This window comes from Dendropsophus ebraccatus, chromosome 8 (genome assembly GCF_027789765.1).
Source record: "Dendropsophus ebraccatus isolate aDenEbr1 chromosome 8, aDenEbr1.pat, whole genome shotgun sequence".
Taxonomy (NCBI): domain Eukaryota; kingdom Metazoa; phylum Chordata; class Amphibia; order Anura; family Hylidae; genus Dendropsophus; species Dendropsophus ebraccatus.
The window spans coordinates 22,879,639-22,907,286 of NC_091461.1; the positions used below are offsets into that span (position 1 = coordinate 22,879,639).

The window sequence follows — 27,648 nt, forward strand, 5'->3', positions numbered from 1 at the left end:
TCTAGCAGATCGGTGTTCGTTTACAGTATTGATCGGGCCATCATCGGCCTTTGTAATAGGACCCTAAGGCTAAGAACCTAGACCTGGTGTGGTGAAATCTGTCAATAACCACATAGCAAGTGCTGGAATAAGACAGAGTTCAGACTGGTAGAAAACATGCACACTGAATCATGGCCAAAAGCGTAGCCTCGGCCAGACTTTACGGCCAGAGAACTGCACTGAGGTCTGAACAGGTGCAGACATAACAATTACCCTGTAGTGAAGTAGCTCTTTGACAATCTTCTCTTTTATGCTTACATTGGCCGACCAAAGGACTAGGAGATCCATCAGTCTACCAAAGCTCTGACTGCATTGCTTTGTTAACAACAACACAGCCCATCAGGTCAATGGACAAGCCGATGTGTGTATCCATTTCCTCCGATAGGCCAGAATAGCTCAGTAGCCCAGTCTCACATTGTTTTGTTCAGAAGTTTTCACATTTTGAAGTTTACACTTCATCAAAATGACCACTTGAGGTTGAGCAAGAGAAAAACTCAGAGGGGCCTCTAAGGGATTAATGAGGAATTAAGTCAATTCCCAAAAATGACACTCAACTCCACAGAATACAAAGAGAAAACAGCTTCGAAACAGGAGAGCACAAAACAGGAGCCGCCTTATTAGACTCTTCATGACAATCTTTGCAGTTATGAAAATGGTTAACATTTAACCCAACGATAGTCCAATAGGTCTCCACTGAATGAACTGAGATGTCCCTTCACTTGTATAGAGAGTGCCGTGGGTGGGGGGGACTTTTAACCTGCTGAATCACAGGGTGATAACAGTACCTGGGCATTAACCATGAGCAATATATAGACATACAACAATCCCCAAGCTCAGTATCGTCTAGGGAGACGCTAAGGGCAACGGGGGTTGCTCTTCCTTCTAGGAGTTATGTCTAAGGCTTTGGATGATTACTGCGGCTCTGTGTTTTGGGTAAGTTCGCTTTTTCTTGAATTTGTTATGCCTGCTGGGTATAGATATGCAGTTTTCCTATGTACACCTAGCAAACACATAAGAAAACAAGTTTTGTGTATATGAAGAATTTATCCATTTTACACTAAATACACCTGATTTTTTTAAAATTTTTTAAACTTCATCAGTTGGAAAGTAGTTACATATCCTGGCTATAGGCTATCATTTTTTTTTAAATAGCGCCCTTTAAACTTTTACATGTAACACTGGCCTAAAGTATAGCTATAGGGGGTGCAGGGGGGGTAGTCGGATCTGAGCCCTGGTATCACATATGACATCAGTACTATAAGTGTAGCATGATAGACATAACATTCCGCATTGGGGCAGAAGAGGTCCGTGTTATGATACTCTGTTACTATAGATATGTCGTAGAATAAGACGTGTAAGAGAAAGACTGACCAATAAGAATTTACAGGTCTTTGCAGGTAATTCTCTAACACAACCTTGGTTGTTGAGTTATCATTGTCATAGATGTTCAGTTACATAACTCGAGTAGCTGTTATGACTTTACTTAGCGACCTGTGATTAGAAATATAAATGTATTAATCAATTTAAAAAAAACTCACAAAATGTCAACAGTACATTTCAGGGTGCACTAACCACCAGCAACAGAGCTTACAGTAACCATGTGTTATAAAGGAACCAGTAAGGCTAAAAAAAACATAATTCCTACTTTTAGGGTTCTCATTCTTTAAAAAGTTACTATCATTCAAAAGAAAAAAAAATCATGTGTCAAAAGTTTAGTTTGATCGGCATCTGGGTTCTCTTCCCATCTCTCTCTCTCTCTCTCTCTCCACCTGCATGGATTCTATAGAAAGTCCATGGAGTTTCATGCAGTGAGGAGCTGCCTCTTCCTACTTGTCCTAGTGATCGCTGGATGTCCGATCCTGACCAACCCAAACTTTTTGTCTATGTCAAAAGTTTTTTGTAAGTGACAATGACATTTAAAAAAGTCTCAGTCTAAGGCGATGGAAAATGGTGGGTAACCAATGGAGTTTCTTATAGCATAGTAGAGGAATTAATATGTCCCTAATACACCACAATAGCCGTGGAGATTATATAGATATTGGCAAAACAACTGCTCAGCTAATCTATATTGTGTCTGACTGTCCCATTGGTGTGGCCATGTAATTTAGTTGAGAGAAAAGATATCATCTATGTATGTGGTCATCTTTAGACTTGCCATGACCAGCGTTGAGTGGACTTGCCAAACAGTTCAGGTTTGGCAATGTTCTAGGAACCTGAACGCTCAGCATTTGATTCCAGGTGGCTGTAGAAGTTTGGACGCTGCCCGAGGGAGTACTGGAAAACATGATTTTTTCCTGGCAGCTCTAGGTCTGTATCCAACTTCTTCAGCCACCGGGAGTCAAGTACTTGGGTGAATTTGTCGGGAGTTCTTAGATTTTAGGGTTTACTCCTAAAAGATTGGGGGAATTACTTAATTGTTTCAACAGAAATATTGAAGATGTTTCGACAAAATTGATATTGATGGATAATTGCTAAGATAGGACTTTAATATGGGACTGGTGGGGGTCCATCTCCCAGTACCCCCTACCAGTCAGCTGGATGAAGCAGCCAGCCAGCTCTGTGCACCCTTCATTGTTTATCTTGCACAGCTCTGTACATTTTTTTTGTGGTTCTCTACACCTCCATTCAATGAAACTTTATAGGACTAAGCTGCAGTACCAGTAACAGCCATTGTTGAATGTATGGAGCTGTGCCTGGTAAACAAATAAGAGGAAGTGGGGATCAACACAGAACCTTGACCTCATATTACCTGATCAGTGAGGATGCTGAGGGTTGGAGCTCCACCAATACAATATTAATGTCCTAGGACTTGGCCACCAATAAGCCACAGAAGACACCTTTAATTTTGTATATGTATTTATATATAATCTCCATAGATCCAAATGATGTAACGTCTGCCAGGGTTGGTTTATTATATGTAATATCTGTCAATAGGAACATACAATATTATATAATTTAATTTAAAGGCAAGCTGGCACCATTGTTGTGATGCCATACCTAATCTGATGAAGGGGTAGAAACCCCCCCCCCCCCCAATGCCCTTTATTTTGATGACAATAAGATCCACTTGCTGCCATCCCATTGAGGAAGTGTATGGTGAGTTGGAGGAGAATGCCGTTGCAGCTCCTGCCCGAAGCTTCTTTCTTCTTCCTATTCCACAGACTCCATTACCAAGTATTATTATAAAAGTTCAGTGAGGTACACGGAGATGCTTCCAGTCAAAACTATGGTTATATAACTCTGCAGCTGGTGGTAGGCAAGCACACCAGGGAGGGGTTCCAATGTGAGTGACCTCTCAAGAACACCTTCATAAAGTTTGGTGTGTTCACAAACCTAAGAACCTTTGAATATGGAGGCCAAGGGGGCAAGAAGGTCTGAACTGGTGAAAAAAAAGAACATTTCCAGTTACTCGTAAAGTCTCTTTAGGTCTTTAGTAGAGATGAGAGCAACTTGAGCAAGCTCGAGTCCAAATGTTAGGCATTTGTTTGACTGTGGAGCCTATGGCTGTATCCATGTTTTCCCAGACTCCCTAGGGCTGCATCCAACTTTTTCATATCCCGAACGATCATATCTAGTCTTTAGGTTGTTTTTGGCCCCTTGACAAAGGTGAATGGGAAACGTGGAGATCCAGGGCACACTTCTGCTTGTTAACCTATGTAATATATGCAAAACACTCTAGAGATTTGTTTATGTACTTTTTCTGCGTGCACTTGGCACTCAACTTTTCTCTTTTCTTTTCTTTTTTTTACTTCATATAAAATGGTAATTCCATCTTAGGCAACATGACACAAACATAGAAAGGACAGTCTCCATAGTCCCGTCCATACTCGTTTTTCCATATAAGTTTTGATGCCAAGACCCAAGACAAATATCCCAAATAAACCCTGCCCCCCAACTCAGCACTTTTACTTAAAAGATGCATTACTATTAGAGATGAGCGAACCGGGTTCGGGTTCGAGTCGATCCGAACCCGAACGTTCGGTATTTGATTAGCGGTGGCTGCTGAACTTGGATAAAGCTCTAAGGTTGTGTGGAAAACATGGATACAGCCAATGACTATATCCATGTTTTCCACATAGCCTTAGGGCTTTATCCAACTTCAGCAGCCACCGCTAATCAAATGCCGAAAGTTCGGGTTCGGATGGACTTGAGCATGGACTTGAGCATCTCTAATTACTATATACTCTTAGGTATGATCCTATGTGATATACTGTTGATACATATTTTATGGTCTTCTTGTATGTAATTGCATTCATATCACTACTCCCCAGGATGCCACTTCATCAGTGCTGATTCAGTTTCTTTTTTTAAATCTCTTTTATGATGTTTATGCAATGATGACAGTAAAGAATTTTTAATTTTTTAATTTAGAGTTTTTTATTTTTCAAAAACAAAGAAAGTATACAGAACAAATGGGGACACGGGACTACAAGTCCCTATAAGGGGAAAGGGATAAACAGGAGAACGTGACAGTAAAGAATTTTTATTAATATACAATGCATATGTTGGTCTGGCTTTTTGATATGTAGGTTGTGTTTTCCAATATGGCTGACAGTTTTTGCCCAAACCTTTAAAAAAGTTTTCTCCCTCCAGAATTCTTCTCTTCTGGAAAGACCTGATCCAGATTTGTCAATATGCTTCGAACAGACGGTGCTGGTTTGGATCCCCCTCCTCTTCTTTTGGATTTGTGCTCCTTGGCAGCTCTTGAACCTGTGTGAATCAGAGAAAGGGAAATCTCCTATTACTAGATTATATATAGCCAAACAGGTAAGTCCCCCTGGACAATATAACCCTTTATAAACAATAGTGCAGATTTACCATTGTAAATGCACCATAGTTTGCACCAAAGATTGAGCACATGCTTTTTACCATATTAATTTTGTATTTGACACGTGACTGACAAAGGGGCGTGGCTTCTGTAGCAGGGTGTGGTTACTCAAATGACCAAGCAATCGAGCCATGTAACAAGCAATCTACATGATCGGTGCTGGTTTAAAGGATGTCAGGCCCATCTGATAGGGCTCTTAGTGACCTTATATAATCGGATGTTTATGAGCTGTATTCTTGCATGTCCTGTCCTAATCTGTACAGCAGGTCATTGCCGGGGTCACTTACTTTGAAATAGCTGGTTATTGATCAAACCAGAAAGCATACTATATGACTCTGCAAATCTTTGTAGCGTGCTGGACATGCTACATTGTCCATGTTATGGGTAGTTGTATATAGGATAATATACTGCAGGGGTCTCGAACTGCGGCCCTCCAGAGGTTGCAAAACTACAATTCCCATCATGCCCGGACAGGTAAAGCTTTGGCTGTCCAGACATGATAGGAATTGTAGTTTTGCAATATCTGAAGGCTGCAAGTTTGACCCTCCTGATATATATATATATAAATACGGTGTGTATATATATATATATATATATATATATATATATATATATACAGTATATATTATTATGCAGAAGCTTGTGCACCCCCTGTTATATGTTCCATTAATTTAACTAAAAAGAAGGAGTTGTGTTGGGTATCATAGCTCTTCGCTGTTTGAGTATAGTGCGAATTTGCTATTAGCTTATGTTTCCTCTTTTATAGATCCTGACGTTATTACTTTTATGTACATCAATTGCTGAAATCGGCGTCACAATAGCAGAACATGTGGAGGGCCAATCAAGTACTAGCAAGATGCTTCCCACCGTCCTCTATGTGAATCCATCACTCCATGCTGTGACATGGGTAAGAACTCAATTTTAAGTAAAAGACCAGTACAGTTATCAGCCCTAAATCCTAAAGATATATGCATACACTCACTGACAAAAAAAAATAATTTCCACACCAACATAGAAGTGTTGGATTGCTGCAGAATACATTCATTACAGGTGTGGTGTGAGTGTATATGGGGGCTTTATAGTGTATAAGAGAGTATAAAACTGCTTCCCCTGCTGCCCTTTATAGAGCGCAGAGGCTATTTTTTGGTAGTATACCTCTTGATGAGAGGTTGTGACTTCTAGATGTGTCTCTATGACACACAGCCCCCTGTTAGTGTGATGATGTAGAGGACACACTGCCCCTTTCTGGTGTGATAATGTGGAGACACACTGCCCCCTTCTGGTGGGATAATGTGGGGAGGACACACTGCCCCCTGCTGGTGTGATGACATGGGGAGGACACACTGCCCCCTGCTGGTGTGATGATGTGGGGAGGACACACTGCCCCCTGCAGGTGTGTTGATTTGGGTAGGACACATGCTGGTATAATGATGTGGGGAGCCATCACATGCAACATTCAGTCACACCTAGTAGACAAGGGAAACAAACAGCTCAGTGATATGTACAAGACATCCTGTGGCCACATGTGTCGTCTCTCGTGGCTTCCAGATGGAGGTTAATGCTCCACACACTGCAAGGGTTTGCAGAAATGTCTCCACCAGATTGTAACACTTTATTGGCTGCCCAGTCACCAGATTTATCACCAGTCCAGCATTTATGGGACTAACTAACGTCAACTTTGGCAACTTACTAGTATACAGGATCTACAGGCCCCTAAGATTTGTGTGCAAATGTACCACAGGATGCCATACAGAACCCACATTCTCCATGCCCAACCGTATCTCATCGTATCCAGGCTAGAGGTGCCCAACATGATACTAGAGCCCCTTTCTATTGTATACTTTTCCCCAATAAACTTATCCTTTTACTCTAATATTACATATATCATCACATAAAAAGTTTCCTTGGATTCCATCAACTCCTTTTTGGTACAGTGTATATTTGTCAATGAGTGAATATCTCTGAATTTCTCAGTCGCCCATGCATTTTGCTGCTGCCCTGCTTGTTGGATTAGACACTCTATATATACATACAAACCACTGGATATACAAAGATTGTGGTAAAACATTTTAATGTTCACTTAGATCCTGGTGTTAATCATCCACCATAGTCGAAGGTACTGTGTCCAGAAAGACACCGGAGCGCTCTTCATCTTCTGGACTCTCTCCGTTGTCTGTGGGATTTTCCCATTCCAATCCCTGGTCCGGTTTGCACTAAATGTAAGTAGTCGGACTCGGTTATCTTGGTCTTCAGTGACAGATTTCCCATTCCCATTTATGTATATTGGTCTTTATATCGATTGACTGGAAAAGGCTTGACCATATTATAATGCCTATGATGATGGATACAGTAATAAGTATTTGGTTATGACTACAACACACGCACTTACGTGACTCCTCTCTTCATTTGCAGGAAAGTATTCCGGACCTCCCTCGCTTCTGTTTGTTTTTCATCTCATTCGGTTTCCAGGTTATTATCCTCATCATTTCCGCCATCTCCGAAAAGAACAAACTCACAAAGAAGGTAAGAACGTGATTTATTTACGATGATGATGGCGGCTGATGTGCAAGTTTACAGCAAAAATCACTGGCCAATGGACAAATGGGGCAGCTGACCAGCGGCGTCCATCACCCAGTTTCCTCCAGCCTATCCTAGAGGCAACCTGAAAAGTTAAAGTGTCACTGTCGTTTAATTTTCACTGTCGTTTAATTCAGAAATCAATAGTACAGGCGATTTAAAGAAACTTTGTAATTGGGTTTATTAGCTGGAAAATGCATTTTTATCATGAAAAAGCAGTTTGAAGCTCTCCCCCTGTTTTCATTGTTCTCTATGGAGAGGGGAGGGGTGGAGGGAGATGAGGCACCAAAACAGGACAACAAAGAGTTAATTTACAGCTACATCACTGGGCTATATCCTCTTAAGTCAGCACTGACTTCTCAGACCTCTGGATAGAGGCTTTCACAAAGCTCCCGCTGTGTAATCCTTTGTTCTCTGCTCTCTGCTACCGACTAATTTCCCTCCTTCCTCCTCCCCCCTCCCCTTTCCATAGAACAGACTGGGTCATGTCTGATGCAACAAGACATATTTCCTGATAATTAGCAGTGGATGAGAGAGAGAAGGGAGGGGGGGACCTGGGAAATGTCTTTTTGAATGCAGATAATGGCATATTTGCCTAATAAACCCAATTACAAACTTTCTTAAAATCGCCTTTAAAATAAAAATTGTTGTTCAGCTCATCCAGTCGGCAGGCATCATATAATAGAGCAGGATGAGCTGAGAAGATCGATATATACAGTAGTTTTATAGGAAAATTGCTCTGTCTATATGCGGTTAATCACTCAGTAGGACCGCCCACTTGACTAATTTGCCCAAAATGAGCAGAAATGTACATAAATAGATGAAAAGTTATAATGGAAATGTCCCCCAAAATTATATATCAATCTGCTCAGCTTCTCCTTCTCTATAACATGATGCCTGCAGATCGGACCGTATTGAACTGTGCTCCATTGTGCAATTTTTCATGCACTAAAATATTGACATCAACAAATGTTCAAATTAACATTAAAATGTGATGCCTGCAGCTCGGACGGCAAATTCTGTCTAGAATTTTTGGCTTAAAGGGAACCAATCAGCACAGTTGTGCTGATATGGTTCCCAGTATAGATCTACTGTGCAGCTCATGGAGCATACAGTATACCAGCTGTGGCTGCAGCAGTAGCTTTACAAAGGGGAAAAAAGATGTTTTATTACGCTTCATGAGGCCGGGGGAGGGGCGGCAACAAGGCATCTGGGTCAGGGAGCCGTCCGGGACTAATCACAGCTCTCTGCCTATCAGCGCGCAGTGCTGGGATGATTGACAGGCAGAGAGGCCACTAATGGGTCTCTCTGCCTGTTAATCATCCCTGCACTGTGCGCTGACAGGCAGAGAGCCATGACTAGTCACAGGCGGCTCCCCGCCTAGATGACTAGTTGCCACCCCTCTCCCTGGCTGAATAAAATATCTTTCTCCCCTTTACAAAGCTACTGCTGCATCCACGGCTGGTATGCTCCGCGAGCTGCACAGTAGATCTATACTGTGCTGTTGGCAGTGCCGGACTGGCCCACCAGAGCACCGGAGAATCCTCCTGTGGGCCCCCAGTTTCAGAACCTGCACTAACACTGACTGACATGTCGTTTCTCACTGGTTCTTCGTTGGTGGGCCCCCAGGATCATTTCCTCTCTTGGCCCCAGATGCCCCAGTCTGAAACTGGCTGCTGGGAACCATATCAGCACAATTGTGCTGATTGGTTCCTTTTATAAGAATTTTATATTAGTAGTATTTTTTTTTCTAACTTCCAATATATTTATATTCTTTCTAGAATCCTGAATTAACAGCATCATTTCTAAGCAGAATCACCTTCAGCTGGTATGACAGGTAAGCGTCTATGAAGATTCTAATGTTGCATTATCAAAATAACTTGAATGTAAAATAACTGTCGGCTGCTCAGGCTTTCAACAAGCTTTATGTACACTAACACCCGAGCAGCACGCACGATTAACCAGATCTGCGGATATGAGGAGCTCACAAGTTGATCCACCAGAATGTACGACATGTGCCAAAAAAACCTGGCACGCCTGGCTGATCTCGAAATACTCCTCCACTTACTGGGCACTTTCCTGTACCCTACCCGCAGCAGTTTATAGTTACATATGGCTAGATAAGTATACATTATGGAGGAGATTTATCAAAGTGGTGTAAAGTAGACCTGGCTCAGTTGCCCCTAGCAACCATTCAGAGGCCATTTTACATTCTTCACAGATTCCTTAGAAAATGAAAGGTGGAATCTGATTGGTTGCTAGGGGCAACTGAGCCAGCTCTACTTTACACCAACTTGATAAATCTCCCCCTATATGTTTATATGTATACTTACTGTGAGACACTGTATTCCACCCTTCCTGGGTGATGTAACTCTGTGGTTATTATCATTGATTCTTTATTAATAAAAAGACAATTGAGGCTGGGTTTCACACTGCGTTTTTGCAATCCGTTTTTTGCAAAAAACGGATGAAAAAAAAACGGTTGCATTTGTGTCCATCCGTTTTGATCCGTTTTTCCATTGACTTCCATTGTAAAAAAAAAACAAACAGATCCGTTTTTTTTGACAGACACAAAAGCGTAACTGACACTTCTTTTTTTGTCCGTTAAAAAAAACGGATCCTTTTTTTTACAATGGAAGTCAATGGAAAAACGGATTAAAACGGATGCACACTAATGCATCCGTTTTTTCCCATCTGTTTTTCATCCGTTTTTTGCAAAAAACGGATGAAAAAAACGGATTGCAAAAACGCAGTGTGAACCTAGCCTGATTAAAAAAAATAAATAAATAAAGTGAGCAAGGTAGTACCAAGGTAGTAGAGGTTAAGCTGTTTTGTATTAAGGAAGGGGTTGAAGGGGTTTCAAATCAGCCGGTTTTAGAAAGTTATATAGATTTGTAAATTACATCTATTTAAAAATCTCAAGTCTTCCAGTACTTATCAGTTGCTGTATGTCCTACAGGAAGTGGTGTATTGTTTCCAGCCTGCCACCTCTTTCTGTGTCAGGAACTGTCCAGAGCAGTAGCAAATCCCCATAGAAAACCTCCCCAACTCTGAACAGTTCCTGTCACGGACAGAGGTGGCAGCAGAGAGCACTGTGTTAGATTGGGGAAAATACACCACTTCCTGCAGGACATACAGCAGCTGATAAGTATGGGAAGACGTGAGATTCTTAAATAGAAGTAATTTACAAATCTATATAACTTTCTGACACCAGTTGATTTGAAAGAAAAAAAAAATTTCACCAGAGTACCCCTTTAATACTCCTGATGTTCACCCCAGATAACGAAAGCAAAGGGTCACATACTTTTGCCACATATTTTTTCTCAATAATAAATTACTAATATTTTTGACTTATTTGTTTGACTTGGTTCTTCATCCACTTTAGGAATTTTAGGTTAAATTTAAAGGAGAAGTCCAGCAGATTTATAAAATCCGTCAGCCAGCAGGGGCAGGGGGGAAATAGATTAAAAGTACTTACTTGCCTCTCCCCGTGCCCGCATGGCGAGCAGCAGGACCAGCCCACGGACCTCCGCTGGAAGGCATTTCCCCCAATTTGTGAAGATGTCATGACTCTGGAGTGGGACTGTCCCAATTGATGGACTGGCAGCCGTGTCATGACGTGCCAGAGATCTGACACGGGGAGAGGTAAGTTAGTACTTGTTATCAAATTCCCCTCTGCCCCTGCAGGCTGCTGGATTTTATAAATCGCTGGACTTCTCCTTAGCAGAAATATTAAAAATTCTGAAGGGTTCACAAACTTGGTAACCCTAGGTAAGTTGTTGTTGTAGTATACATAGCCTGCCTACTTGGATGAACTTATTCAGCGCTTCTCCTCTCCAATAACCGGTTGTTTTCTCCAGCATGGTCATTAAGGGATACAAGAGACCGCTAGTCATGGAGGATCTCTGGGAACTGAACAAAGAAAATCAGACAAAAAACATGTATGACATCTTCGACAAAGCAATGAAGGAAGAAGTGGCAAAAGCCAGGAAAAAGCTAGAGAAACGCAGAAATAAAAGGAAACAGCAGGACAGCGCCATTGAAATGAATGGGCTGAGCAAAGCGTATAGTCAGGACGTATTGGTCTTGGTAAATATCCCCTCTCCTTATGTAGCAGATATACTCCCTGTTGTGTGGGCAAAGAGATTTAATACCCCTTGGGATTTGTGTACTTAACCCATACAGTATAACTAAAACTATCCACCACACCAACCTACTGGTAGTGTCTGGTATTACAACATAGCTCCATTAAGGTGAATGGGGGGGGGGCGGGGGGCTAAGCATTAGCCCTAGACACAACTTGTGGTCAGGTGTGATGGTGTTTTTGGAAGAAGTAGCCTTATTTTTAGGAGTACCCCTTTATTTATATCTGGATTCTACTCTTGGTTCATTTCTAGGAAGAAAATAAGAAAAAGAAGAAAGAGTCTAAGGATTACCCGAAATCTTGGTTAATTAAGGCCTTGATTAGGGCCTTCTCCAATGTCCTCCTAAAATCGGCTTTCTTTAAGCTTGTTCACGACCTCCTAGTGTTCGTCAGCCCCCAGGTCCTGAAGTGAGTTTTTTTTTTTTTTTTTTTGCTTTAATTTACTATTTTATCTTTTTCATCATCTTTATTTATATTCGAATCTGATAGGCTAGATTTTGCTTTGGGCCCCAAGAGCTATGCTTTTACTAAGGACAGGTTTTGGAGGGGATGCTCTCTATAGGGGACTATAATACTGAGAGCCTATCCTTAGGGTGATGGTGGGGTGGGTGCTGTGCAGGGGCGGATTAACTTTATCATAGGCCCCGGGCTGTTTACCAAGCCTTGGCCCCCCTCACCCAACTGTAACTATGGCAACACTAGCCTGGTGTTCATATTACAGGATAAATAATGTCAGGAGGCATTGATTTTTGCAAAATCGTGGTAAAAAAAACGAAGTGATTGTTTGCAAATCATGGCAGAACTGTAGCCAGGTACAATACACCACTGAAAATATAAGTCTGTTTGGGTGCCCATGGGCCCCGGGCTACCGCCCAAAACAGACCTGTTATAATCCACAACTGGTGTTGTGGCACCAAGAAACCAGCAAGCATCACACTCTCTTAACCAGACACACCCAAAAGTTTAGCTCCGTTCCTGGTAAACAGTAAAGAGGATATGACACTTGCTAGAGCACCATAGCCTTTTCAGTCAGGATCCCGATCTAATATTCATTTTTTTTTTAGCCCCCCCATGACTGGATCTGCCATGAGGCAAGACATGCATCTCGCCTCAGGCGACAGACTACAGAGTTCATTCTCAGTGTCTAATCAGGCTCATTAAAGGCAAATTTATAAATCAGAATAATTTTCTATATACTCACTGTGGCTCCTGCACACTCTGCCGCCAGTCTGTACGGCTTATGTTATGTATGTAATGGATTGCGTTGTTTTACAGAGCGATGGTCTCATTCACCTCCAACCCTGAGGCATATCAATGGAAGGGATTTTGTTACGCTGTATTGCTGCTTGTAACAGCTTTAATTCAGTCGCTCTGCCTTCAGCAGTATTTCCATGGCTGCTTTGTATTGGGAATGAGAGTCCGTACAGTACTGACTGCTGCGGTGTACAAAAAAGTGAGTATACATGGCAAATCCATGAGTCATAGGACTGTGGTGACATAGTCTCAGTGTTTCCTTATGGGTAAAAATGTGGTGAGTGTAAAAAGTTATAGACATCTATGATTGTGTTTCCTATAGGGAAACATGGAGGTTGTAAAGCCCTCACCTTACTTTTCATATATACAATTATAAACTGGAATCTGATCAGGTCACATCTGTACTTAGTCAATAGAACATCTAGGTTGAATAAGTTTTGCAGTTTTTAAGATGACACCTAGTATTGGCCTTATTGTGGTGCCCATAGCGGTGCCATTTATCTTTCCCTGTTGTACATTGCTGCGTTTCACCTCTTTTATACTTCCCAGCCTGTAAGTGTGATAGTTCTTAGCTTTATATTTATGTCACTGCTCCTGAGTCAGAATGAATAAAGTGACAGATAGCATTTTCGATGACTGCTGTTATGGTTATCCCTTTAGGCGCTGACTGTCTCCAATGCCATCCGGAAGGAGTCAACAGTGGGAGAGACCGTAAACTTGATGTCCGCGGATGCACAGAAATTCATGGATCTGACAAACTTTATCCATCTCATTTGGTCCTCACCGCTGCAGATCGCTATTTCTTTGGTGTTCCTTTGGGCAGAGCTGGGACCCTCCGTCATGGCAGGGTTTGGAGTGATGATCCTTTTGATACCTATCAATGCCATCCTGGCTACCAAGTCAAAGACATTCCAGGTGAGGATTTGCTACTGCTCTGGACAATTCCTGTCATGGACAGAGGTGGCAGCAGAGAGTGTCAGACTAGAAAGAATACACCACTTCCTGCAGGACATACAGCAGCTGATAAGTACTGGAAGACCTGATATTTTGTAATAGAAGTAATTTACAAATCTCTGGCACTTTCTGGCACCAGTTGATTTGAAAGAAAAAACCTGCAGCCCTCCATCTGTTACAAAACTACATGTTCCATCATACCTAGACAGAGCCTTGGCTTTGGCTCTCCAGGCATGATGGGAATTGTAGTTTTGCAACATCTGGCGCTTTGGCACCACTGGCTTAGGGGGTTGGCTATATTTTAAGACATTTTCACCCTGAGATTATTTCTGTTCTTGCAATGAGATGGAGACCGGTGGTTGGCTCTATGGCTTCTTACACATGGAGAAAAAATATACTTTTGTGCTTTGCAGACAAAAAACATGAAAAACAAAGACAAGCGGCTGAAAATAATGAGTGAGATTCTGAACGGCATAAAGGTGAGGATTGTGTTATATTTAGCTGCTTTATACCTGTATTTGCACTCCTCCATCATGGCTGCCATATTGACTATACACCCGGGGATTGTTCTAGATCTTGAAGTTGTACGCCTGGGAACCTTCCTTCGAGAATCAGGTGCGGGAAATCCGTGAGAAGGAGCTGAAGGATATGCTGCGCTTTGCCTATCTGTTCTCCGTGTCCCTCTTCATATTCACCTGCGTCCCATTCCTGGTAAGGATCACACACTCTATCCCCCATTGTAATGTTGCAGACACCGTGGTGCAAAACAACACTATTTATTTTGGCTGTTATTTAAATGTAATTTCTAAGACATCAATAAATATCAATAGTACAAGTGTTTTTAAGAAACTCTATAATAGTTTTTTTTTTTTTTTAAAGCAAAAGTGTTTCCTTCTGTACTCGAAAAGCAGTTTTCCTATCCCCCCCCCCACAGTCTTCAGAAGAAACAGGACTTCTGTGTCCATTATGCCCTATGGAGGGGGGAGGGGTGAAGAGGAATGAATGAGCACAGAGAGTAGAAAAGCAGGGCTGTACAAAACAACATCCTGCAATCTTCTCTCACCAAGCTCCCAGATAAGCACTTACCTTTCTGAACTCTGAATCCAGCCTTTAATGTGCAAACTGTACAGCTGGTTGTCTCCTCCTCCCCCTCTGCCCCTCCCCCTCCATTGGATATAATGGACTCAGTAAACCAGTCTTCACTTTGTCTTAATGAAGACAGCTTTCCCTGATAATGCAGAGGTAAGAAGTGAGGGGGAGGCTGGAAAACAGCTTTTTTAATAACAGAAAGAGGCTTTTTTGCCTAATAAAACCTATTACAGAGTTTCTTAAAAACACCGGCCGCAGAATCCCGCCTGCCTCAATGTGCCATAGCCTGTCTATGGGAGAGCACACGCTCCTTTGCTGCCGCTGCTCTACGCTCAAAGAAGTGACATACCCTAATCATGCTTCTAATTTCTGCAGGTGTCGGTTGCAAGTTTTGCCGTCTATGTGGCGGTCGATGCAAAAAATGTGCTGAATGCAGAAAACACCTTCACCTCCATCTCTCTATTTAATGTCCTCCGCTTCCCCCTCGCTATGTTGCCTATGCTCATCTCTAACATGGTGCAAGTAAGTAACAACCATCTACCGTCTTATGTGCAGAATATACAGGGTACGACTCAATCCTTTGTACCACTCGGTTTTTCCCCGTGGGCCACAGCACACATGATCGGTTCACTCCTGATTTGTTTGTTTTTCAACCTCATTGACTAAGTAAATATATAGAGCGAGGACTTGTATGATTGTAATATAATTCTTTCCATTATCCAGGCAAATGTGTCTTGTGGCCGGCTGGAGAAATACTTGGGAGGAGATGATTTGGATAACTCTGCTATAAGCAATGATCCCACAGTTGGTAAGAAGCCAACATCGATGCCTTCAATGTCTTATAATAGTGGTTGCAAAATGAGCCCCATCCCGACACGTCTTTCAATGTGGCTGGAAAATGCTATGACTTGTTCCCCTTTCACTACAACTCTCATAGAAGTCGCAACTGCCACTGTGATAAATACACCAGTGTAGTCCAACCCAACTCTACTTGAGTCCAGATTAAGGGAATTCTTTTCAGGCATTAGGGCAATGTGTAACTGTACAATGTAAGGGTATTTTACTACTACAGAATATGCGCGGACATTTCATGCGGAGGCTGCATGGCGGACTTCACTTAAGGTTCCACCTGTCCTATAGACTCAATGATATTCTAAAGCTCAATCCACCGTCTGGCCAAACAATTGTCAATTTTGTTTGAGAATATCATTGAGTCTATGGGACAAGCGGAACTTCAAACGGAGTCTGTTGCGTGGCCTCAGCTTAAATTTTTCGCTCGTATTCCATAGTGGGAACATACCCTAAGTTAGAACTATCGGTACATTATCATTCACAGACGCTGCTATCCAGTTTTCTGATGCCACGTTTACCTGGGAGCAGGGCACATCTCCAGCAGTGAAGAAGTAAGTCGGCATTGTCCCAAAGTCCTTGTTATCTTACTTGTCTACCTTTTTTCTGCTGTTTGCTGTATCAGACCAGTGAAACTGGGGGAGACCTGGTTCTCCCCATCCACTGTGTCCATATGATTATGTAGCCAAGCTTGATGAGCTGTGGAGCGTTAGTTCTTTGGAATTTTCACTATAAACCATAGAAAACTTCTTGGTGCCCCAGTCTAGTAGAGTTAGGGCCCTATTCCACCAGACGATTATCGTTCAGATTATCGTTAAATCGTTCGAATCTAACGATAATCGTTCGGTTGAAATGCAGTTAACGATTAACGACCGAACGAGAAATCGTTGATCGCTTTATAAGACCTGGACCTGTTTTTATCGTCGCTCGTTTGCAAATCGTTCGCATTGAATAAGACATCGTTTGGCCGTTCGCAATAGATACGAACGCAATAGCAAATAAATAGCGAAGAAAAAACTATCGCAATTACGATCATAAGTAACAATTGTAGTTCCATGGAAATGAGTGAACGTTTTCAGGTCTTTCGCAATAGCGGTCGTTTGAGATCGTTAATCGTTAACGATTATGCAAACGATAATCGTCCGGTGGAATAGGGCCCTTAGATGTTCTTCTACTCATGTACTGTACATTGCACATTGCCTCATGACTGGACCTCTGACGTCCATATTCTTGTAGTGTAAACCTGGATATCAAGGAAGGTCATCTGGTTGCCGTAGTTGGTGGAGTCGGGTCTGGGAAATCTTCTCTTGTCTCAGCGATGCTTGGCGAAATGGACCATGTAAAGGGACACATCAATATAAAGGTAGAAGACAACATTGTATTGAGTTACTTGTAATACATACAAATATATTCAGAAAGTTATGGGAAATGGATCTTCTTAGCTGTAATGAAAACTTTCCCTTCTTTAGGGTTCTTTGGCCTATGTCCCTCAACAAGCCTGGATCCAGAACGCCACGCTGAAAGACAACATCTTGTTTGGGGCCCCACTAGATGAGGAGAGGTATCAGCGGGTTCTAGAAGCCTGCGCCCTGCTTCCTGACTTACAGATGTTGCCCGGAGGGGATATGTCTGAAATAGGAGAAAAGGTGAGCCGATAACTCTGTAACAAAAGCTTAAAGCTTAATTCAGCAAGATGCCCATTGTCCAATACACGGGGAAGAGCATACTATGCCATCAACACATGAGAGAATAGTAATTTTCATGGCGAGCATAGCATGGCGGACATATTTCATGTGTCATATTGCATTGTTATTTGTTTGGATAGATGATTCCAACCAGAACCATCTGGGATTGAGGCCCTTCTGTATGGACTTAGCGCAGGTATTGGAGTGTCACTCTGGGCAGTTACACATATGGTTGGTGACCATATAAATGCCAGCTACAACCGCAGTAACAAGACCAAACTTCAGTGTGGACCAAAAAATAAAAAAACCTTTATTAATGCGACGCGTTTCGGTGCTATATTACATGAGCGCCTTCCTCAGGCATTGTTATTTGTTTGCATCCCCCATTGGGACACCTAAAAACCAAAGATTGACTTTGCTGGTCAGGAGGCATTTAAAGGACAACTCCCATGAAATTTTTTTTTAGCTTATTTAACACACATTACAAAGTTATATAACTTTGTAATGTGGTTAAATACCCGGTCTGGCCCCCTTCCCCCACTTTCGCACCCCCGACCCCCCCGCCCGGAAGTTAAAGAATATATACATTACCTATTACGATCGTCACGGTCCTCCTCTCCCGGGCGGCATCTGGTGACGACGACGTCAGAGCTGGGGGGCGGTCCGGGTCTTCTTCCTCCTCGGCGTCTTCATAGAGAGTGAATGGGACGGAAAAGGCTGCTGGTGCACATGCGCACCAGCAGCCTTTTCATTGGCTGGAGCGCATTACATGGCTTCCAGCTTCGTCAGCCCTGATTGGCTGAGGTTGCTGGAAGCCATGTGATGCGCTCCAGCCAATGAAAAGGCTGCCGGTGCACAAGCGCACTGGCAGCCTTTTCCATCCCCAGGACCCGGAAATCAGAGACATCGCTGGACGGCGGACGGTGGTGACGGTGAGGCGGACGGCGGGCGAATGGAGTGGCGATCGTCACCGGAGGTATGGTGTCTGTGTGTGTCTGTGTTTTTTTTTTTGGGGGGGGGGGGGGGTCCCGCGGGAGTTGTCCTTTAAGGGGCATAGATCATATATAGTTAAATGTTGTGCAAAGTATTTTTCTATTCTTTTATAATTTTTTTTAAACTCTATTATACAGGGAATAAACCTGAGCGGAGGGCAGAAGCAGCGTGTGAGCCTGGCTCGAGCCGTATATCACGATACAGACATCTACATCCTCGACGACCCTCTCTCTGCTGTTGACGCTCACGTGGGGAAACACATATTTGAGAAGGTGGTTGGCCCCAATGGTTTACTGAAAAACAAGGTAAAATGCAGATTATTTAGCTGATATAATATTAAAATGATATATAAATTCACAAGAATTAGCTGACATTGGTGAAATTGCTCTGGTGAGGTCAGCAAGGAAACAAGATGGACGCCAGTCATGTGTAAAATCATCATTACGTACTTATCACATGTGATTTGGCAGTATTGGCCTGATTTAGCACAATTTTTTATATGTAACGTGTTCGCACACTAATACCACCTCATCTCTTCACAGACCCGGGTCCTGGTCACTCATGGCGTCAGCTTTCTAAAGCACACCAATGAGATTGTGGTATTGGTAAATGGCAGAGTTACTGAAACCGGCTCCTACAAAACATTAGTAGCCAACAATGGAGCTTTTGCTGAGTTCCTCAGGACGTACGCGAAGCAAGAGCAAGCCAAGGACTCAGAGCCTACAGGTAAACTTAGATGACACCAGTCAGTTCATTGCCCCATAGAGAATGAATGGTGCAGAGGCCAAGGTGCCCTCGCAGGTGTGATAAGTGCTCAATTCATTGTGGGAACGATTGCATCCTTGTTCTTGGGATGGGTGGGTGTTCTTTCAGTTGGACTCCAAGTGATCTACTTGTCATCCTATGGCTAGGGGATAACAAGCTAAGATTGGAATACCCCTTTAATAGAGATGAGCGAACCTCGAGCATGCTCGAGTCCGTCCGAACCCGAACTTTCGGCGTTTGATTAGCGGTGGCTGCTGAAGTTGGATAAAGCCCTAAGGCTATGTGGAAAACATGGATATAGTCATTAGCTGTATCCATGTTTTCTGGATGGACTCGAACCCGAACCCGGTTCGCTCATCTCTACCCTTTAAGTCCTGTAAGTCTTTCTCTAGCTAATGCCACAGATGATTGGTCAGATCGAGATCTGGGGTGTTTGGAGGCACTTTGTTCTCTTTGTCATGTTCTTCATTCCTGAACAACGTCTGCAGTGTGGCAGGGACGTTAACTAGAGATGAGCGAACCTCGAGCATGCTCGAGTACATCCTAACCCGATCGTTCGGCATTTGATTAGCGGGGGCTGCTGAAGTTGTATAAAACTCTAAGGTTGTCTGGAAAACATGGATATAGCCAATGACTAGATCCATGTTTTCCACATAGCCTTAGGGCTTTATCCAACTTCAGCAGCCACCGCTAATCAAATGCCGAGCGCTCGGGTTCGGATGCACTCGAGCATGCTCGAGGTTCGCTCATCTCTAGTCACAACATAAGGTCTCCACGGGATCACGAGATTGATATTTTCCAACATATTCTATAGTTGGAATGATTCTTGCTTTGATGTTGGATCAGAGCATGGACTTGGGTTGTTCAATGGATAGCGGTAATATGGGATATTTCATACTGCAGTTTTACATCATCACTATGACATTCATCTGGTTCTCCTATATTTGCAGTGTTACTTGCAGATAAAGACGAAGATGGTGAAGATCCTATAGAACAAGCTGAAGTAGCAGAAGACATTGTGACCACGACTCTTAAGAGAGAAAGCAGTCTACACAGGAGGAAGCTTGGCAGGTGAGCCCAGTAGATGTAGAGTACTATACCCCCGGTACTTGTAATATACATTATAGTGCTGATTCTGGACAATATCTCATCTATGCTTTATGGTTTCTCACATATCATCATCTGCTCATCTTTTAGTATGAATGGCACCATAAGGAGGTCGCTGAAGGACGTTGCAAAGGACAAGGGGGAAGACGAGAAGAAGATTGCAAAAGGACAGCAGCTTATTGAAAAGGAAACAATGGAAACAGGAAAGGTACTGATGCATACTACTGCAATCTCAGATACACACATACCATACAGCGCCTATAAGTACCTTCCAAATCTTCTAACAATGCCATCTTCTAGACTCTTTCTTTGCTCCCAGTGTACATCTTGTCAGCAGTGATATCACATACAAGAACAGGCTCTTTTCTTGGTTGGCACATTATTGGTTGGCACCGCACATAAAGTTGTAATTCTAAAAAATATATGGGCAAATAACTTTTGTTTACGTAAATTAATAATTTTTTTTTTTAATTAAAAAAAAAAAAAAGCTTATACTCACCTTCCCCTGATCCCCTGCCACTTCTGTCCCTAGTGTCCCTTAACCTGTGTTAGTTGCACCAACCTGGTCACCTGATATTATTTCCTTATACAAGGCACCCCCTGCAGTAATTTTCATATATTTTATTTTTTTCTTTCAGGTGAAATTCTCTGTGTATATAAAGTACCTTCGTGCGATCGGGTGGTCTTATTCCACCTGCATATTGGTTGCCTACATTTTACAGAACGCGGCCTTTGTCGGACAGAATATTTGGCTCAGTGAATGGACGTCAGACGCGGTGACTTATTTTAATCAGACCTATCCGGCCTCACAGAGAGACATGCGGGTCGGGGTGTATGGAGCTCTGGGGGTTGCACAAGGTAACTCTTCCCCCAAAATTCTTTTTTTATGTGTAAAATAATGTTTTAAATATTTGAATACATTTAAAGGGTTTGTCTTATTAAGGACCTCATACAGGGTGAGTCCCACTACGTAATGAAAAGATCTATTACTGGTGGACTTAAAAGGGGAACTCCAGCAAAAATATATATTTAAATCAACTAGTGTCAGTAAGTTATACAGATCTGTAAATTACTTCTATTAAAAAATCTAAAGTTTAGATTAAGCTGCTGTATGTCCTGCAGGAAGTGGTGTATTCTTTCCAGTCTGAGACAATGCTCTCTGCTGCCACCTCTGTCCATGACAGGAACTGTCCAGATCAGTAGCAAATCACCACTAAAAAACTCTCCTGCTCTGGATAGTTTTATCTCAACCCCTCTAACCGCATATTCCACCACTAATGCTATGGAGGTAGTAATTAGTCTATATGTGTTTCCAGGTATTTTTGTGTTCCTTGGAGCATTTTTGGTTGCGGCCGGTACAGTGCGGGCATCGCGGCTGCTCCATGCACAACTCCTTAAAAATATCCTGCACGTTCCCATGCAGTTCTTTGATACGACTCCCGCTGGGCGCATTGTCAACAGGTTTGCCAAGGTCAGTTCTATTAATTTTTATGGAAATAGTTGTTTTTAGTAACTTATAAGCTGACAGATCAAACAAAACAGCCCCCCTCATCTTATCACAGTGCATGTAATGTGCTTCCAGGACATCTTCACTGTGGATGAAACCATTCCCATGTCCTTCCGTAGCTGGATTTCCTGTATCTTGGGAGTGATCGGCACCCTGTTTGTCATCTGCTTGGCCACCCCCATCTTTGCCGCTGTTATCGTACCATTGGCCATTATCTACTATTTTGTCCAGGTAAGCCTTTGGTTCTTTCATAATGTGTCAATGACGTCCTACAACTTGTGAAGATCAAATGAAGCTCTGAAGGCCCAAATGAAGCCACCAACCTTCTATTTAAAAGGGTGGAATCATGAATAGACCCCTGCCCATAAGCGATAGTGACTTTATTGAGCTTTTTCCTCCATCTTGGACTGCCCTTAATAAGCCAGAAGAGAGAGTTGTTGTATGACACAGGGATTTAGTCTTTGGGTTCCTTAGAATCCCTGTGTCACCCTTATTGATTTTAAACAGATTCCTCCTATTGATACTAAAAAGAGAAGTCCGGCGAAATCGCAATATACACTTATTACGGGAAATGCACATAAAGTGTTTTTTTCCCTGCACTTACTACTGCATCAAGGCTTCACTTCCTGGATAACATGGTGATGTCACTTCCTGGATAACATGGTGATGTCACGACCCGACTCCCAGAGCTGTGCGGGCTGTGGCTGCTGGAGAGGATGATGGCAGGGGGATGCTCAGTGTCCCTCCAGTGCCCTGTGTCCCTCAGTGTCCCCCTGCTATCATCCTCTCCAGCAGCCACAGCCCGCACAGCTCTGGGAGTCGGGTCGTGACATCACCATGTTATCCAGGAAGTGAAGCCTTGATGCAGTAGTAAGTACAGGGTAAAAAGCACTATAAGCATTTCCCATAATAAGTGTATATTGGTGAGTTGTATAACTTTTAGGGGCAATATAATATTTTAATAAAAAATTTTTGCCGGACTTCTCCTTTAACTATTATTGACCCCAAATGCATATGGGATTGTAAAAAATGATAAAAATAATAATATATTACTCTTGTGTCTCTAGAGGTTTTATGTGACCACCTCCCGTCAGCTGAGGCGTCTGGACTCAGTCTCAAGGTCCCCCATCTATTCTCACTTTGGGGAGACAGTGTCTGGTCTGTCAGTCATCCGAGCTTATGGACATCAACAGAGGTTCCTCCAGCACAATGAAGACACCTTAGACCTGAATCAGAAGAGTGTTTATTCCTGGATGGTCTCCAATAGGTAAGGAACTCATAAGTCATGTGAAACCTTGTGCTGCTTATTGATAACCAGAAGGGACCTCTAGTAATCTCCTATCCTGTGATACTATCTTCAGGTGGCTGGCCATCCGTCTTGAATTTGTAGGAAACTTGACGGTGTTTTTTGCTGCACTCTTCGCTGTATTAGCTCGCGGCACTGTGGACGGTGGGACTGTGGGACTGTCCATTTCTTCAGCGCTCAATGTGAGTCAGTGTGATCCAGATATTGCAGTGTCCAGGACTAATGTTGAGCGAGCTGTTCGGGTTCGGCAATATTCTCCAAACCCAAACACTCGCCTTTTGACTTCTTTCGGCTCTAGCCGTTGGGAGTCAAAGGCCGAGCGTTTGGGTTTGGAGAATGTTGCTGAACCCGAACAGTTACACTCAACACTACTCAGAACCTCTGTATTGGTCATATATTATACATTACATCAGTAGGCCTGTATTTTATAGAGATTTTTTTTCTTGTTACAGATTACGCAGACACTGAACTGGTTGGTACGGATGACGTCTGAGCTGGAGACCAACATTGTTGCTGTTGAGCGTGTGGATGAATACATCAAAGTAGAGAATGAAGTAAGTGCTGAAGGTCTAAGGTCTATACAATTGTCCTTAATATTCTGTCATTTAGCTCTTCTAGCAGTCATACCTCTTCTATTCTGGTTTCCACTGAAAGTATAAGGAGAAGTTAGGTACTCCCATCCTCTATGACACCCTTGAACTAAAACCTTTTTGGCGGGTGTATCAAGGATTTTATCAGATTGAATATGTCTGAGAAAAGAGATTCCCCAGCTACATGACAATTTTAAAATTTACATTTTGCCTTAGACCCTGGATGCATCAGAATCCGCTCAGCCACCTAGTAAGGGACCATTTTGATGGTTATTTGAGGCCCCTTTGTGCTGATGGGCAGGACATGAACATATAACATTCACAATTATTAGTACAATTTTTACCTGTGTAAAGTATCAGCATAGTAGTAGGTTCATCCTTTTTGTACACCTCTATATAAATTCAACTTTCTTTTCAACTGTCAGGCAGAGTGGGTGACTCAGCGGCGCCCCCCACAGGAATGGCCAGACAGAGGCGTTGTACAATTTGTGGATTACAAGGCACGTTACCGCTCTGAATTAGATCTTGTTCTACACGGGATTTCCTGCACTGTTGACAGTATGGAGAAGGTAAGGAGGATACAGGACAAGACTCATATATTGTAATGAGAGATAGATAGGAAATAGCTAGATAGATATATGATAGATAGATAGATAGATAGATAGATAGATAGATAGATAGATAGATAGACTCATCTCTGCTACATCATTGAATGGAATAGTGTATGTGTCCTATTCGTCCTATTCATATTCCTGGATCTGTCCCTCAGGTTGGAATAGTCGGAAGGACGGGAGCTGGAAAATCTTCACTTACTAATTGTCTCTTCCGGATCATCGAGGCAGCGGGAGGGAAGATAGTCATTGATGGGGTGGACATCTCCACTATTGGCCTCCATGACCTGCGCAACAAGCTGACTATAATTCCACAGGTAATTCATTATCTAACCAATCCCCTCGTGCCTCCATATTTAAGAACTGATAGTACAAACAAATAAAAGCCATACAGTGAGCATAGCAAATATATTTTCTTTTATGCTTTTTCAAATGCTCTTTCGTCGGCTGATCGGGAAGTTCTGACTTACTACAAAATCATTGCCGGTAGACCACACATCTCCCCATGTAATAGGGATATAGCGCCAACTTATCTCATTCATTTACCTTCACTCCCCACAGGTATATACCAATAGGGGATGCAGAGTCAGGAGTTCCACCTGGGCCCTAATGCCTGAAGGGGCCTATGGTCTTTCTCCCACATAACAGGACATCAGTATTATAGATGGTACAAAGAGCGTGGGCGTCCAGGTAAAGGTTTATTTTCTGGGGCCCAAGAGCAAGTTACAGTTCAACATCCCAGAGCAAATACCTAAGGCAGGGGAGTCAACCTCATAACCTTCTAGCTGTTGAAAAACTACAATTCTCATCATGCCTGGACAGCCAAAGCTTTATCTATCCAGGCATGGTAGAAATTGTAGTTTTGCAACAGCTGGAGAGCTGCGAGTTTGATCCCTGTGGCCTTAGGGGTTGGATAGGGCTCACATACATTAGATAATCAGCAAACGTCTTGGAAAGTGATCAGCTCCGGTCATAGGTAACGATATAAAGTTACAATTGACTTTGGAAAACGCAGACACTAGAGGTCGGCTGTCACGCGTAAAGCCACAGTGAACAGGTACATTTACATTTCTCCCCTTCCTTGACATTTGGTGGGACATCCTGGCAAGACTTTGCTCGTACAATGAAATCCCACAGGCAGCTTAATAGCATGTGGATATCTAATATTTAAGGATTACATTGTTCACATAGAGGGTTCAGAATAGTCTTGGCTGTTTGGCTTACAGTATCTATTAAGAAATATTCTTTGTTTTGTAAGACAGGAAATATATATATATCTCTTCTGTTTGCGCTGTGCATATATCATTCGCTTGGTGAGACAAGGCGATAGTACTATCTGAACCTACAGAAATAAGGAGTCATTGCTGTCTGTACATACATACAGTGGCTCCTAACTGGGCCTACGTCATTTAGAGGGAAATACTGGAAAGCCATATTATTGATGCCTACTATATATACACTGAGAGTCAGGGAGGGAATACTGTGCCTTCTTCCTTTATAAGAAGAAACCAGGTGACAGTAGTATCTGTGCTTATATAAGTTATATGGAGATGCACAGTAAGTGTTGCTGGGGGTAATAAAAGTTACAAAGAGATTGTAAGATTGGTCTATATTTTCCATTACAGTTTGGCTTCTATAAAACTAATATTAATGCCGGAGTATATAGCAGCCCATTGTCCCTCTCACTTAGTGTAATGTTCTCCTGTAGGACCCGGTGCTATTTTCTGGGACGCTGAGAATGAATTTGGACCCGTTTGATCAGTACACGGATGAGGAGATCTGGAAAGCTCTGGAACTCTCTCACCTCAAACCATATGTAGCAGGACTGCAGGAAAAGCTTTTCTATGAAGTCAGTGAAGGAGGAGAGAACCTAAGGTAAGAGCTCAATATATCAGTTTTGTCCGGTGTGTTCCTAATAATGTAATTTTTCAAATAATTATCATTACTAACTGTGAATTTCATTTCCTTTGTTATTCTGCGCAGTGTGGGTCAGAGGCAGCTGGTGTGTCTGGCTCGGGCATTACTGCGGAAATCCAAGATCCTCATTCTGGATGAAGCCACGGCGGCTGTGGACCTGGAGACGGATAATTTAATCCAGAGGACCATCCGCAGTGAATTTGCAGATTGCACAGTGTTGACCATCGCACATCGCTTGCACACCATCATGGACAGTAACAAGTGAGGACACTGCTGCTTATTACTGCTTATCTTTAATCACTGTTGGGCTATGTTCACACTACGTAAGTACAGTAGTAATCACGGCCGTTGTAACAACGGTACTTACGTAGTGCAGCCTTCTAAGGAATCCCAGCCGGAGTGTATACACATAGTATATACACTGCAGCCAGGATCCCTAGCCGTGATGCAAAAAACTGGCATGTCAGTTTTCTGCGGACACTATTCAGTGGTGTACCCCTTTAAGCATGACATAATTTTTGCACTTTTCAAACACCACAGAAATAATCTATATTGTTAGGGGTACCGTAGTCCATTCTAGATTGAAGTTGCAAAATATTTTTTGTTTTATGGCCATTATATACATATACACATATATACATAACATATAAAATCTAATGATCGCATTTTCCCTCGCAGAGTCATGGTATTGGATTCGGGAAGGATAATAGAATACAATAGCCCAGAAAAACTCCTGGAAAGTCAAGGACACTTCGCCTCTATGGCCAAAGATGCTGGCATTGAAAACACCAACAACACCAGTCTGTGAGACACGGAGGATGTAGACGGGTGATGAGACGTGAGGATGGACTCTCTTAACACTCTCTGAGCAACAAACCCAGGACAAAATGTGAAATGATCTAAATTTTGGGGAACAAAAAAAATCCCACAGGAGACAGAAGAAAATTTTTGTTGAGTGGACAGTGGAATATAAGCTATGACCATCAATCGTATGTGATGTCACTGAATGTTTAGTAATCCTGTGACTCTAGCAGTGGCCATGTGACCTTCTTGGCAAGAGTCTTGGGCACTTGACAGTCATAAAACAAGCCGTCTGAAAATTTGAAAGGTTCCTTTGTTTCTTAAAGGACAATGAGAAATTAAAAGCTTACAGAAGTATTATAAGCTTATGGTATATATATTGCATAGATGTACATATACCAAGGAACAAGGGATTCTTAGGGTATGCTTTAGAAGAAGGTGTAAAACTCCTATGGTGCATGAGCCTGCCCTTATAATATAGAAATTTTGTAAATATTTATAATATATAATAATATATGATATAATATAGGTATTTTGTGTATACAGCTCCAATGCAAACCTATGTGTCTCCCACGTATTGCATGTCAACCCCATTCACCTGAATTCTGCAATACCAGACAAGCCATGGATTA

General features: G+C 42.4%; 1 protein-coding gene and 2 long non-coding RNA genes across 3 annotated transcripts; 1 reads left to right on the plus strand and 2 right to left on the minus strand.

Annotated features, from left to right (window-relative positions):
• The first annotated feature begins 778 nt into the window (after nt 1-778).
• Nucleotides 779-27,094, plus strand: ABCC2 (ATP binding cassette subfamily C member 2). Its single transcript, XM_069980008.1, has 32 exons — nt 779-972; nt 4,633-4,806; nt 5,634-5,774; nt 6,952-7,086; nt 7,280-7,390; nt 9,226-9,281; nt 11,305-11,533; nt 11,842-11,996; nt 12,864-13,041; nt 13,503-13,757; nt 14,210-14,275; nt 14,370-14,507; nt 15,261-15,407; nt 15,609-15,693; nt 16,222-16,288; nt 16,971-17,097; nt 17,204-17,380; nt 18,550-18,717; nt 18,955-19,138; nt 20,128-20,248; nt 20,375-20,492; nt 20,923-21,142; nt 21,601-21,755; nt 21,867-22,022; nt 22,859-23,058; nt 23,153-23,279; nt 23,550-23,651; nt 24,113-24,256; nt 24,457-24,615; nt 26,007-26,173; nt 26,282-26,476; nt 26,894-27,094. Exons 1-32 carry the CDS (start codon nt 931-933, stop codon nt 27,021-27,023), a joined length of 4,629 nt encoding a protein of 1,542 aa, XP_069836109.1. The 5' UTR covers nt 779-930; the 3' UTR covers nt 27,024-27,094.
• On the minus strand, nt 4,391-7,526 carry LOC138799168 (uncharacterized). Its single transcript, XR_011364226.1, has 2 exons — nt 7,257-7,526; nt 4,391-4,749 (listed from the first exon to the last, which is right to left on the minus strand). It is a non-coding gene; the product is annotated as an uncharacterized lncRNA (long non-coding RNA).
• LOC138799169 (uncharacterized) lies at nt 11,248-17,933 on the minus strand. Its single transcript, XR_011364227.1, has 3 exons — nt 17,138-17,933; nt 12,790-12,889; nt 11,248-11,356 (listed from the first exon to the last, which is right to left on the minus strand). It is a non-coding gene; the product is annotated as an uncharacterized lncRNA (long non-coding RNA).
• Nucleotides 27,095-27,648: the final 554 nt, after the last annotated feature.

What these genes read in the sequence shown, in the direction of transcription:
- ABCC2 (XM_069980008.1), top strand. Translation starts at nt 931, where the DNA reads ATGTCTAAGGCTTTGGATGATTACTGCGGCTCTGTGTTTTGG. An exon ending in AAACAATGGAAACAGGAAAG is followed by an intron (nt 20,493 to 20,922) that starts GTACTGATGCAT and finishes TTTTTCTTTCAG; the next exon opens with GTGAAATTCTCTGTGTATAT. An exon ending in CCATTTCTTCAGCGCTCAAT is followed by an intron (nt 23,280 to 23,549) that starts GTGAGTCAGTGT and finishes TTCTTGTTACAG; the next exon opens with ATTACGCAGACACTGAACTG.